Source organism: Leiobunum rupestre, chromosome 6 (assembly GCF_980474605.1).
Source record: "Leiobunum rupestre chromosome 6, qqLeiRupe1.1.hap1, whole genome shotgun sequence".
NCBI classification, from domain to species: domain Eukaryota; kingdom Metazoa; phylum Arthropoda; class Arachnida; order Opiliones; family Sclerosomatidae; genus Leiobunum; species Leiobunum rupestre.
Window position 1 is genome coordinate 11,380,798 of NC_143389.1, and position 14,616 is coordinate 11,395,413.

The 14,616-nt window shown below is 35.8% G+C and overlaps 1 protein-coding gene across 1 annotated transcript; it reads left to right on the forward strand.

The window, feature by feature from the left end:
- The first annotated feature begins 8,030 nt into the window (after positions 1-8,030).
- On the forward strand, positions 8,031-12,657 carry LOC149939262 (uncharacterized). The gene is made up of 6 exons (XM_090179084.1): positions 8,031-8,749; positions 9,676-9,856; positions 9,904-10,168; positions 10,729-10,959; positions 11,022-11,164; positions 11,965-12,657. Exons 1-6 carry the CDS (start codon positions 8,031-8,033, stop codon positions 12,655-12,657), a joined length of 2,232 nt encoding a protein of 743 aa, XP_090035210.1.
- Positions 12,658-14,616: the final 1,959 nt, after the last annotated feature.

Here is a 14,616-nt window from a genome sequence, read left to right on the forward strand (position 1 = left end):
GATAAATAGTAAAACCCACTTATTTTTCAATTAATACATTTCAGATACACAAATTAATTAAATAAAAGTATTTAAATAAGAATTGCTTCACTAAATTATGCATTTGCACTTTAAATAATACCTGATTTTGAAATTATATTAGAATAATTATATTGTTAAACTTCTTTCATTTTTAAAAATGTAGTAGAAAATGAAAGATATTTTAATTAAAACATTTCTTAATTTCTTTATTACCTAAACATATTTACAATATTTACAATATTTACAAATTTTTATATTGTTTAACTTCTTTCATTTTTAAAAATGTAATTGCTTGACTTAAATAAAGCGTGAAAATTATTAGTTTCAAATGATATTTACAAATCTTATCAACTCTAAAGTCCATTTTTCAGGTATTAGTAAGTATTTCATACAAACTAACTTCTAAAATATGGATTTAGTTCGTAAACAAAATTCTTTTAAATTACTTTGAAGGACTCTTTATACGTTTTGAACTTGAATAATATTAAAAACAATAATCTAAGATACCCTTTAAAGTTAAATTCCTTTATTTTATCAGTAAAACCACTTACTTTAAGTATTTTTTTAATCCGTTCGGTCTAATAGTAGATTACGCACCTATAATCCATGATGTTTTCATTTACCTTTTATAGTACTCTGAAGGGCTCTTAATACGTTTTGAACTTCCAAAATAAATTAATGTACTAAGTTACGTTTAAAAGAACCTTTTGTAACAATTCCAATATATATATATATATATATATATATATATATAAAACCGTGATAAATAGTAAAACCCACTTATTTTTCAATAAATACATTTCAGATACACAATTTAATTAAATAAATACTTAATTAGTGTACTAAGTTACGTTTAAAAGAACCTTTTGTAACAATTCCAATATGTAAATATAGGTATAAGGATTGAAAAAATACTTAAAGTGGTTTTACTGATAACCTCTAAAGGAATTTAACTTTAAAGGGTATCTTAGATTATTGTTTTTAATTTTATTCAAGTTGAAAACGTATTAAGAGTCCTTCAAAGTACTATAAAAGGATTTTATTTACGAACTTAATTCATATTTTCTTCAAACTTTCAATTCGCTTTTATTACTTTTTAAATACGGTAAAATATAATTCTTATACACAAATATAGTCAGAAAGATACTATAAAACACTAAAATGAAAATTAAATTAAATTTGTGTGGATAAGATTTCTAAATATCATTTTGAAACTAATAACTTTCACGCTTTATTTAAGTCAAGCCAATAAAAACAATTACCTATATTTTAAATACGGTAAAATATAAATACATTTCCGATATGTAAATAGGTAGAATAACACTATGAAAAGTTCCTTTTTCTTCTTTTAATACGACAACACACAACTCTGATACGCAAATATATAAAGAAAATATAAAAAGAAATTTACTCTACGTTCGATACGTTAAAATACATTTCCGATACACAAATATAGATAAAGAAATACTATAAAATGTAAAAAGGTAGAAAAATACTACACATTAACCATTATGAATTTAAGCTTACAACATCCTTCACGTATAGAGCATAACATATATGTTCAGAGTTAACGTGTTTCCTCGTTATCTTTATCGCATGTGTTTTAAATAGCGTATGGAATAAGTTAAGAATGTACTGAAATGGTGTATGTTTAAACCTCGTAGAATAAAGAGTAAAACTTATGTTCAGAGTCGGCTTGATTACTAAAGCGAATAACACAGAGACGTTTCCGGTGAAGTCACGTAGGAAGAAAAATACTACAACACTCTCTATACTCTACATTCAACACGTTAAAATATACTTCCGAAATGCCAATATAGGTAGTAAAATACTACAAAATCTCTATACTTTACCTTCAATACGTTAAATTACATTCCAATATGTAAATATAGGAGGAAAAATACTACAAAAGCCTCTTTTCTTGGCGTTCTGAAATGCAAATGTAGGTAGTAAATACTACAAAATCTCTATACTCTACCTTCAATACGTTAAATTACATTCCAATATGTAAATGTAGGTAGTAAATACTACAAAAGCCTCTTTTCTTGGCGCTCAATATGTTAAAATAGATTTCTGAAATGCAAATATAGGTAGTAAATACTACAAAAGCCTCTTTTCTTGGCGTTCAATATGTTAAAATAGATTTCTGAGATGCAAATATAGGTAGTAATTACTACAAAAGCCTCTTACTCTACGTTCAATACGTTAAATTAATGATATGCCTCCGATCGAATCGTTCATTTTTTCCTATTTAAATATACGCATTTAAATTAGAATTGCTTCTAGTGTTCGGCAGTCGATTAATTTTTATCCACAAATTTTCCGATTTATTTAAAAAACGTTGGTAAAAAGAATATCATTTTAACTTATTTAATTGTGTTTTTTACCCAACCAAGCATTTATTTGAATAAAAGTGGTATTTATTTAAATAACCAATAGTTAAATAAAAATTGTTAAATGTTTAAATAATCGAAAGTGAAGAAGCCTATTTTTTAAATAAAACAAACAGACTTTAGAGTTGATAAGATTTGTAAATATCATTTGAAACTAATAATTTTCACGCTTTATTTAAGTCAAGCAATTACATTTTTAAAAATGAAAGAAGTTAAACAATATAAAAATTTGTAAATATTGTAAATATTTTTAGGTAATAAAGAAATTAAGAAATGTTTTAATTAAAATGCATAATTTAGTGTAGCAATTCTTATTTAAATACTTTTATTTAATTAATTTGTGTATCTGAAATGTATTAATTGAAAAATAAGTGGGTTTTACTATTTATCACGGTTTTATATATATATATATATATATATATTGGAATTGTTACAAAAGGTTCTTTTAAACGTAACTTAGTACATTAATTTATTTTGGAAGTTCAAAACGTATTAAGAGCCCTTCAGAGTACTATAAAAGGATTTCATTTACAAACTAAATTAATATTTTCTTCAAACTTTCAATTCGTTATAATTTGAATTTAAATGAAAACATCATGGATTATAGGTGCGTAATCTATTATTAGACCGAACTAATTAAAAAAATACTTAAAGTAAGTGGTTTTACTGATAAACTCTAAAGGAATTTTGGAATTTTCTAGAATAGCAAAGTAAAACTAAAACGTAAACCAAGTTTAAAACGAAACTAATAACTGGGAGAAAGGTTGAAGTAAGTAATTTTTTGATTTTTCGTTAAGAATTATCACCGAGTATTCCTACTTACATTTTATTTTATTTCATATTTTATTTTATTTCATATTTTATTTTAGATTTTATTTTATTTCATATTTTATTTTATATTTTATTTTATTTCATATTTTATTTTATATTTTATTTTATTTCATATTTTATTTTATATTTTATTTAACAGTTCTTAAGCCAATCAATGACATACAATATTATCCCTTTACTTCTCTGCTCCCTTCCAACTATCTTGCAATATTTTCAATCCAATTGTATTTGTTTTTATATCTTTAACTTTATTTCTCAGTACAATTTCCCTTTGACAAGCTTCTTCTAACTTCAATTCCCACTTTTTTCAATGCTTTTCCATTTCGTCCAAATGTTCTTTTATTTCTTGCATATTCAATATACGAACGAAACTTAATTATTAATTTAATTAAACTCATTTATAAATTTTATAAATTAACTTGAAATATCGTAAAGCCAATAAAAATAATATAAATTTCCTACAAATCACCCATTTTAGGGATAAAAATGAAACGATTCAAAATACGTACAAAACTCAATTTTCATAAATAGACAATAGTTTTGAAATTAAGTTGGCTTATGGTAAAATTAGAATAATTTAGGAAATTCTGTTAAAAATTAGTATAATTGGGGAAAATTGGTTAAAAGTTGGTATAATTTGAAGACTTGTTAATGTTAAAATATAGAATTAATTAGGATACTTTTAAAATTGAAGATATAGAAAGGCAATTACGAACGAGATGATGTTTTTAAAAAAAATAGATTTTTAAATGAACTGTAAAACGCTTCTATAGATGGTAGCCTTGTCTCTTACCTATATTTACATATTGGAATTGTTACAAAAGGTTCTTTTAAACGTAACTTAGTACACTAATTAAGTATTTTTAATTTACCGTAATTAAAATATAGGTAAGTGGTTTTTATCTTATTTTATACCTACGGAAGCGATAAATAAATTAAAGCAATAAATTTTTGGGGTTTGGAGATGGGTGGAAGAAAAAAAAAGGCTCTTCGTTTTTCCAACTGCTTTTCTGATGTACCCAAAAATGGACCAAATTAGACTAAAAGTACCTTAAAAACGACCAAAGTCACCATTTTCGGCCCTATGTACCCCATTTCGGACCAAAAGTACCCCAAACTGGACCTATTAGCTTTATTGTAATGTTAAACTCCCATAGAGATTCCCCTAAAAAGAAAAAAAACTTGCGGTCCAATTTTGGGTACATGAATTATTTCGGAGAGGGAATCCATGTTTTAAATTCAAATTAACCGCGCGCCCGGGCAATCCGCGCCTCCCAGGTAATCCGCGCACGCGCGCGCTATCTTCCTGCCTAGGTTATCAATCATACAACTTACATAATTTCCACTTATTTCGTACGATAAAATGCGATCGAGATATTCGTTTTAAGAAATACTCGTGAGATTGGTTCAAGTGTCAAGCGTACTACAATGATATTAAAATGAAGTTTAAAAATATTTCCATTCTACTTTAACAACGAATATTCCATGACGTCAAAACACTTCAATTCAAATTAACCGCGTCCCCCGGGGTAATCTGCGCACGCGCCGCCTAGGTTAACAAATTTTCATCATTTCAACTTATTCCGTACGATAAAGCTTGATAAGATATACGTTCAAGTATCTTTCGAGATAAGCGTAGATAAATGAACAAGTTGGCCTGGACATAATATGTTAATATACGAGAAAACAAATCGTCGCGAGAAATATCATAAATACATTAACTTTTCGACGATTTTACCCTTATTTCACCCATTAAATCCCGGAACCCGATCCCGAACCAAAACCCGAACCCGGGATCGATGTCTCGTCATCACTTTCCCTCTACTATGATGATTTCACAAAATCATGTACTAAACTTAGAATATAAATTAAAAATCTGCTTGGCTATTTTCAAGCCCCATTATCTTCCTCAGCGATTAGAAAGTGTATTGGCAATACATATAACAATACTGATGTTTCATCATTTGCTAATATATATGAATATATCAAATTAGCAAATGAATAGTAAGGTGATATGGGAATTTAATTAACTAGCAAATAGGCCGTGGCAATGTAATTATGAATTAACATATTTATAAACTTGCATTAAAAGGTATTTTTATATGGAAATAACCTTAAATGTTTTACATAAATATTTTTACATCAAATATTGAAAATATGAATATCTTACCTCTTCAATCTGAATTACTTTCCATTTAATAGAACACCCAACATAACTACAGCTCGCTCGCCTATGCGTGGCCTACGTTATAAACGTATTTGACATAGGTGCCTACGATAAAAACCAGGCCCGTCCACCATTCTGACCGCGAAGTTCCAAAAATTCAAATCAAAGCTGCAAGGAAGAGCGACCCTGGCGTCAAAAAACGGCGAACTAAAAATTCCAAAAAAATATGGAAACCGCCGCTTGCATAGGCCTTTATAATAACGTAGGCACCGAATAATGAGATTTTTTTGGTGTTAATTTTCGGGCAGTCAGAAATGATTTCGCGTATATTTTGCATTTATTAAGCAATATATTTTTGCACCAATCGGTAATTTGGCCTGCATTGATAAGTTATTTTTTGTGCATAATTTTTTTCTTTCAAACAACCTTTTTGCTGGGCTACCAGCTAGTTGCTTTCGAAAGGTTTTAAAGCTAAATGGAATAAGGTCTATAACTAACATGAAAAACAATCTCAAATAAATTTATGACCAACAGATCTACAAATATAAATGAACATTTATTAACAATATACAGATTTTCAGCAACAAAAGCTGTCCATGCGAAAAACACGGCGTTTCTAGGTTGATACCCACTGTTTTGAGTGATTGGCCATACGCTTTATTTATGGTTATGGCGAAACTAATAGAAAAGCCCAAACCACCTAAAATCAGCCCCTAACCCAAACCACCCATACCACCTGAAGTTTATGGATTATTATTATTTTACTACCGCATGGGGGCGCCACAGGAACCAGAACGCGCTCGGTTTTGGGTTAGGTTATTCGAATAGCAAGCGCCTAGAAAGGATGTCCCTAGAAATATTAGTCTTTCACAATTCCAAATATTAAAGTGTATATTAACTAGTAACCGAATTAATTATTCAACATACAACAGAAATAAACAACAATGGCGACGGAGATTGTTCTGCGGAAATTCTGAGAGCCATTTTTCCCACGTAAGGAACTTTGCCAAGGTTTACCACAGTTGAACCCACGAGGAACAAAGGCCCGTTTGTTAAGCCTAACGGGACGAAAGGAACACGAGGTACTGATTTTACTAATCACTCTGGCGTCGGGATCAAGTCATTGCTAACCTATTGTTCCCACAATAATTATCACGTAATCGGACATCGCCGGCAAACGTACAATGGGAAAATTACCACTTTTTGATCAAGATGTGGAACCTTAGAGTCAATATAGTCAACGTCTAGAAGCACATTTTATTATTAATAAAACGACAGCTGACGTAAAGAAAGCAGTATTGTTAACAGTGTTACCAGCGCCTACGCTCACCTTGTTGACCAGTTTAATTTATCCAAATAAGGTACTAGACACAAACTATCCAGTTTTGGCGGCGTTGTTCGATAAACATTTTAACCCTAAGCCTTCCCGTATTCTGGAACGTTTAAAATTCAACAGACGATATCAACACAATGGCGAAACCGTCGCAGAATATGTAGCAGAGCTCAACCGTTTATCAGTCCATTGCGGATTTGGCAAACATATCGACGAAATGATCATGCATCAACTCGTCTGCGGCATCAACAATGAAAAGATGCAACAGCGCTTAACAGAGAAAGATGATAATATACAACTCCAAGTAGCTATTGATCTTGCTCAGAAAATCGAAACAGCCAAGCACAATGCTCAACAAATGCGAACGCACACACAACAGGACACAGCAGCGAAAGTTAATACGGTGCAGTCTTTTAATAGAACATCGAGGAAACAAGTCCAAGGAAACCAACAGACACGCACGCAAGATTCGAACTCTCAACAAAATCAGAAGGGTCAGTCACTGGAATGTACGAGGTGTAAGCGGAAGGACCATTTAAATTCGAAATGTCCCTTCGTTGATGCTATATGCCATTGTTGCGGGAAAAAAGGCATTTAGCGCTTCCATGTAGGTCTTCCTCCAACACGGCCGAGAAGATTGACGAGAAGCAGACTAAACACAAGAGAAACAAACGACGAAATAACCGTGCAAACTACGTTAGGGAAGAGGATGGATGTCAAAACATAATTGAATATCCTGTTCATCAAGTTTCAACGGGACAAGATGATCCCCCGACAGATGATGATGATGCTCCTACACCTACAATAGTCACATGTAGGCTAAATGGCAAGGAATTTAGTTTGGAATTAGATTCAGGATCCGGCCATACGCTTATATAGGAAGCAACATTTCTTCGTATTCCGGGGAAGTCAGCCATTGAAACTTTTTCTAAAACCTTACGTTCTGTAAAAGGTGAATTTCTCGACGTTCTGGGGAAGGCATGGATTCACGTACAATATGCAAACAAGGAGGACCTTTTACCACTCATAATCATTCGTGACAACTATCAAGAGAGTCTTTTGGGCAGGAAATGGATATACTCTGCATTGGATTTTCTACCCTCCCTTTTGTCAGAACCTGATAGAGTGAACAACATTGTTGTTCCACCTAAACTAACATTGGAGAATGTTCTCAGCAATTGTAGAAGTAAAACTGGCAATAAAAACTGACCATCAACCGAAATTCTGTAAGGCTCGTTCCATTCCTTATGCGAAGAAAAGAATAGTCGAGAATTAAATTCGGAGAATGGAATCTTTGGGGATTATTGAAAGTGTGGACCACTCACAGTATGCTTCACTGATAGTCACGGTACTGAAGCCACAACAACCAGGACAGCCGCAGAAAGTGCGGATTTGTGGAGATTTCAAAACCACTGCGAATCCAGCTATTGATACTGCACAATACCCGCTCCATAAGGCCGAAGATATTTTTGCCACACTAGCAGGATGCGAGTATTTTGCCCGGATTGATTTAAGAGACGCATACAATCAGATCGCACTACATCACGATTCAAAAGAAATCACTGTCATCAACATACCTTTGGGTCTCTACAGATACAACAGATTACCTTTTGGGATTGCTTCTGCATCAGCTCTGTTTCAACGCCACATTGAAACGCTCTTTCGAAATAAACAAGGCGTATCCCCTCTTCAGGATGATATCCGGTTGAAAGGGAAGACAAAAGAAGAACTTCTACACCTTATTGATGAAGTACTCCATATCTTACTTGATAACGGATTGAAGCTAAAGAAAGAAAAATGCTGTTTTCTACAAGAGTCGGTGGGATTTCTGGGGCACGTTCTGGATGCTGCAGGTATCCACAACCAGGCTGAGAAAATGACAGCGATTATGAAAGCACCTGAACCAGAAAATCTGGAACAATTAAGCTCTTTCGTTGGTCTACTGATGTACTACGCCAAGTTTATACCAAACACATCAACCAAGCTGGCGCCACTTTATGAACTGTTTGGGAACAAAATAAAATGGTCATGAGACGATACCCACAGGAAAGCTTTCAACGAGGCCAAGCAGGCTATAAAGACATCCAATATACTGACACATTACGATCTTCAAAAAGACGTATACATGGCGTGTGATGCAACACCAATAGGGATCGGCGCGGTGATATCTCACCTGGAAAATGGAGTGGGGAAACCGATTGCTTTTGTATCCTGAACACTGACCAAGACAGAGAGAAATTGTTATCAGCTCGATAAAGAAGCGCTAGTCATTATATTTGGCGTCACAAAATTCAGAGATTACATTTATGGTCGGAAATTCTACCTATATACTGATCATCAGCCACTGGTACATCTTTTCGCACCGGACAAACCGATACCAGACATGGCAGCTGCCAGGTTACAACGGTGGGCAATCATTCTATCGGCATATATATAGAGGGGTATGATTCCTTTCACGCAGACTGTGAAACTACTAATTGTGGCTGGTGTGTACTATATTTTAAGACAATACTTGAAGCCTCTTTGAATCGTTCTTTAACCTCTCCCAACATTCTAGTTTGTCAATTTAAGATTGATGGTCTGCTCTTACTGGTACTTTGTTGTTATCGAAGCCCCTCATCTTCTTTGGATTGGGAACGATTGAAAGGGCCTGTAGGTTGCCAGATCGTATTATTTTGGTGGGGGACTTTAATACGCCTGATATTCATTGGCCTTCTGTAACCACACGTAAGGGAATACGATCCGTGGAAAGGAGACTTATTGACATGATCACTACTTTTAAACTTAAACAACATGTTACGTCCCCCACTCGTAGACGAGGTGAGAACCTCCCGCCTCTTTTAGATTTAATTTTAACTTACGATTGAGAATCTTACTCATTTACCGCCCTTGGATAAAAGCGATCATGACATACTCTTCTTTTCATTAAGGGATAAATGTAAAACTCCTGAACCGACTAATCCCCCTGTTAGATTTGCCTACAATCGTGGTGATTATGAGCTTTTTAGAGCTGCCCTTATCGCAAAGGACTGGGAGTCAATGAATAATGCCACTATTGTCAAAATGTTGGAGATATTTGTATCTTTTGTAACTGAAGCGCGTGATGACTCGGTACCACTAGTGAAAAATTACTCTACTGAGCGTACAAGTTTACGTAGAGAACCAGGTGGTCTTCTGATAAAGAAAAGTTAATTTTGGAGAAACGCGACGCTTTTAGGACATATCGCATATCTCCCTCAGTAGAAACCAGGCACAACTTCGCGCGAAAACGAAACCAACTGAAGCAGCACATACGTTCATCCAAGTTTAGATATGAAGCTCGCCTAATTGAAGATATTCCTAACAATCCTAAAGCTCTCTTTTCACACATTTCGCGCTCTCTCAAGCCTAAACCCCCACTAATGATTGTTGAAAATGTGGATGGTGAGCCACTTCGGGATCCAATGGAAATTGCTGAGGCGCCAATGATTATTTTCGCTCAGTTTTCATTAGTGACCCGCATCCCGAGGCGGTGTATTTAGGTGACTTTTTCTTCTGTTTTGAGCAAACTTCCCTGTTAAACTACAATAACTTGTCTCCAATTGACTTTGGGTTAACTTATGCTGCAGTCCGAAAATACCTCAGTCGCTTAAAAATTAACAAATCTCCTGGACCAGATAACATTAACCCAAGATTACTGTCAGTAGGCTCTGTCATTTTGGCCACTCCATTGCTAAAGATTATTAACTGTTCTATATTAACTGGTCGACTTCCATAATTGTGGAAGAAAGCAAATATTACAGCAATCAAAAAGTCTCCCAGCTCCTGTGCGGTAGATACTTTTCGTGGTATCAGTTTGACTTGTCTTCCTTGTAAGGAATTAGAATCTCATGTTAGGGACACGCTGGTATCTATCCTAACTGAACGGTCATTTTTCTCAAACGATCAACACGGTTTCATACAGAAAAATTCTTGCTTTACGAATTTACTATTTACTATTGAAGAGGTCACGCAGTTCCTGGATAATGGGGACTCTGTCGACATTATTTATCTAGATCTGCGGAAAGCCTTTGATACCGTGCCGCAATCGTTACTTATCCGTAAAATGGTTGACCTGGATGTTCCTCCCATTATATTCGATTGGGTAGCGGATTTTTTGAGGGATAGATCCCAGCGTGTTGTGATAAACGGTGTCTCTTCGTCATGGTGTAATGTTACCAGTGGTGTACCGAAGGGTGCGGTGTTGGGACCCACACTATTTATTATCTTTATTAATGACCTGGCACTTGTAATTAAGAACTGAAGCTATTTGCGGATGATAATAAAATTGGTCGTGGCATTTCTGGTCAAACTGTTGCTCAAGCACTACAAAGTTATATTAACGCACTCGACTTTAGGGTGTCTTCCAATTGCATGAATTTTAATCCAACTAAATCTATGGTTTTACACTGTGGTGATAGGAACCCATGTCAGCAATATAGGTTGCACATTCTGTAGTAAGAGACCTTGGATTTATGCTCTCAGGTCATATGTTGGGAGACACTCATAGTCGTGTTGCAGCCGCCGTGGGATGAGGGCACTGTATATGCTACGTAAATCTTTTTCACACTTTAGAGTCAAGTCCTTTAAAATTCTTTACAGTTCGTATATACACCCTCATCTTGACTACTGCTCCAGTATTTGGTCCCACACCTTTTGCGTGATATTGACAATATATTAGAGAGGGTTCAGAGGCAAGCCACGAAACTTGTCACGGGTTTGAGTAAATTACCATACCCAACTCGCCTTAAGCGTTTGGGGCTTCTGTCACTCGAGGGCAGAAGACTGCGTACTGATTTGATTGCAGTATTTAAAATTATTTATGGTAAAGCTCCTACAATCTTTAAGAAGAGATGTGGTAGCCTCTCTCGAATATGTTTTTTTACACAAAGGGTAGTTAACCATTGGAATGACCTGCCATCGATAGTAAAGGTCTGTTCATGCATTTAAGTCGCGTCTTGACAAGTTTCGGGGCTGGTACTAACACTTGAGTATTTTTCTTTTCATTTGTTTTTTTTTTTATTTTTTTTTTCATTTTCATTTTTCTTATTTTCTTTTGCTTTTTTATTTCTTGATTTTGGGTTTCCAGTTTTATTAGGAGTTACTAACGTTTATATCCTTGTGTATGTATTCGGGACTCAATAAGTGCATAGCACTTTCTCTCCTGATAAATAAAATTATTCTTATTATTATTATATCAGAATGAAATCCACCACCAAAAAGGGAAAAATAATGCCAATGCCGATGTTCTTAGCAGGCTGCCTTTGCCAATCAAAGAAAATTCAGCAACGCCAATACCGGCTGAATATGCTTTTTTGGTCAAGTCACTAGAAGAGTCTTCAGTATCAACCCAAGCGTTATCTGAAGCCACCAAATTGGATTCCATGCTTCAACAGGTATGGAAATATATGATGGAAGGTTGGCCAAACAAGGAAAAATTGGGCGAAGATATTAAAATTTACCATAGGAGGCAAACAGAGTTATCTAACATTGACCATATAATGCTAATGGGTGACAGAGTGATTGTTCCGCCACAACACAGACAAGCCATCGTCCGTGAACTTCACAGTTCCCACAAAGGGATAGTAGCAATGAAGGCTTTGGCTCGTTCAAAGGTCTGGTGGCCAGGCATCGATAAAGATCTGGAACTTAAGGCTCCAACGTGCAATAGCTGTCAAGAGAATGCCTCAATGCCAGCAGCAAAATACAAAGAATGTCCAAAGGCTGATGGTCCGTGGAAACGAGTCCACTGTGATTTTGCGGGACCTTTTGAGAATAAGTATCTTCTTATCACAGTTGATTCTGTCACCAAATGGATGGAAGTAGATGTTACACATTCGACTTCGACAGCTGAAGTCACGCAAAGTCTACGCAGACATATTGCCAGGTTTTGAATTATGCCTACTCTGGTAACTTATAATGACACTTGTTTTTCATGCAAAGAGTTTATGGATTTCACTAAATTAAATGGTATACAACATTTAACTTCAGCACCATACCACCCAGCCTCGAATGGGCAGGCAGAGCGCAGTTTAAGGACAATCAAGTCAAGCCTGAAGAAAATAAATGGAGGTCACACGGATGAAACCATCCTGATTGACGGAGGACTTCATACCTTCAAAACCGGAACTCTGGAAGAACGCATTTCAAGGATTCTTTGGAACTATCGACGCACACCCAATGCAACTGGGAAATCACCCGCAGAAGCTATGTTGGGCAGAATCATTTTAACTCGTTTGGACATTTTCAAATCTTCCAAAGCATTCTCAGAAGAAGGAGATAAAGGGAAGAAAAACCCAAAGCCTTATCATTCGTATCAAATAAATAATGATGTATCAGTCTTAAACTTGGGGAATGGTCCAAAATGGATAAACGGCAAGATAAAGGAAATTCTAGGAAATATGATGTTTGGAATTTCTGCTCCCAAAGGCATATTTAGAAGGCATAGAAATCAAATAAGGCCCAACATACAGTCAAGGTCCGAATACCAACATACAAGCACAGCTACAACAATTCCATCTACAACAACGAGATCATTAATAACAACGCAGCCGACAGTAGCTACCACATAAAGTTATGTATTTGTACCCCGCCGTTCCGCTAGGCACTACGGCGGCCCACAACACTCAACCAGGTCCGGACAAAAATGCGCTTTGCGAAAAAAACGTTCGGCCAGTGAGACAGCTATAAGAACAGGCTCACATATGGCAAACAAACGCCCTCATCACGGCCCAACAAAAGGCGACACCATGGGCCTGCCCGAGAACCCATCCTCGCACAGCTGAGGGCTAGAGAGACTTTCTCTTCCACTGCAAATACCATCCCCGATAAGGTTATCAAATGACAGGTATGGAGCGAACCATCGCGCAAACCCAAAGTCCGAGCCCAGCAACCACGAACACATCCGTCACCCCTCCGGCTGGCGGCGAAGGGGGCGATGCGAACTGGCGCGCAAGCCCAGAAATCAGGCGCGGCAGCCGCGAACGACACCAGTGACCCCATTAAGGACAATCCGGATAGGGACAGTGATACCTGTGCAAATCAGCCGCAGGTTATTAGCCATACGTTGCCCGGCTCTCGCCACGAGGAGGCTTTGCAATCAGGATTTAAGAGAGTAGCTACCACAGCAGCGACACAGCAAACCATACACCAAGCAACCAACAATTCAACCCACCGCATCAGCTGCACTACTATCACTGAAATTATCTCAGCCAGTTTCTCTACCAGAGGTAGCAGAGCAAGTAGAAAATCAAGTATCAAGAGATAGGCGGACCATTCAAATTCGTTTGGATTTTGCCACGCCACAAAAGCAACCATGAAATCCAGAACAGGTTCCTATGGAGCAAGGTCAACAAGTTCCTATGGAACAAGTTCAACAAGTTCCTTTAGATCCGGCGAGTTCAGTACGATGAAAGGTCGTACGGCCGAATAAGGAGATTCAGAGGTTAGACAGGCCGTGTAGATCCAAGAAGACAACAGCGAAGTTAAAAGACTTTGAAATGAGCAAATAATTTTTATCTAGTGTAAAATAATATTGTAACCTAGAAAGAGACTTTTTCTTTTATGGGGAAGGTACTGAAGTGTATGGATTATTATTATTTTACTACCGCATGGGGGGCGCCACGGGAACCAGAACGCGCCCGGTTTTGGGTTAGATTATTCGACTAGCAAGGGCCTAGAAAGGATGTTCCTAGAAATATTAGTCTTTCACAATTCCAAATATTAAAGTGTATATTAACTAGTAACCGAATTAATTATTCAACATACAACAAAAATATACAACACCACCTTAAAACAGCTCCACATTACGAACGACAAACACACAAACTTATTATTTTATTTATAGTCGCGAT

Bases quoted from the DNA above. Each gene is read 5' to 3' on its own strand.
- LOC149939262 (XM_090179084.1), top strand. From the start codon at position 8,031: ATGGAATCTTTGGGGATTATTGAAAGTGTGGACCACTCACAGTATGCT. The intron at 8,750-9,675 runs GTTTGGGAACAA...CTTTTCATTAAG, and splicing joins CTGGCGCCACTTTATGAACT to GGATAAATGTAAAACTCCTG. The intron at 10,960-11,021 runs GTGCGGTGTTGG...CTTGTAATTAAG, and splicing joins TACCAGTGGTGTACCGAAGG to AACTGAAGCTATTTGCGGAT.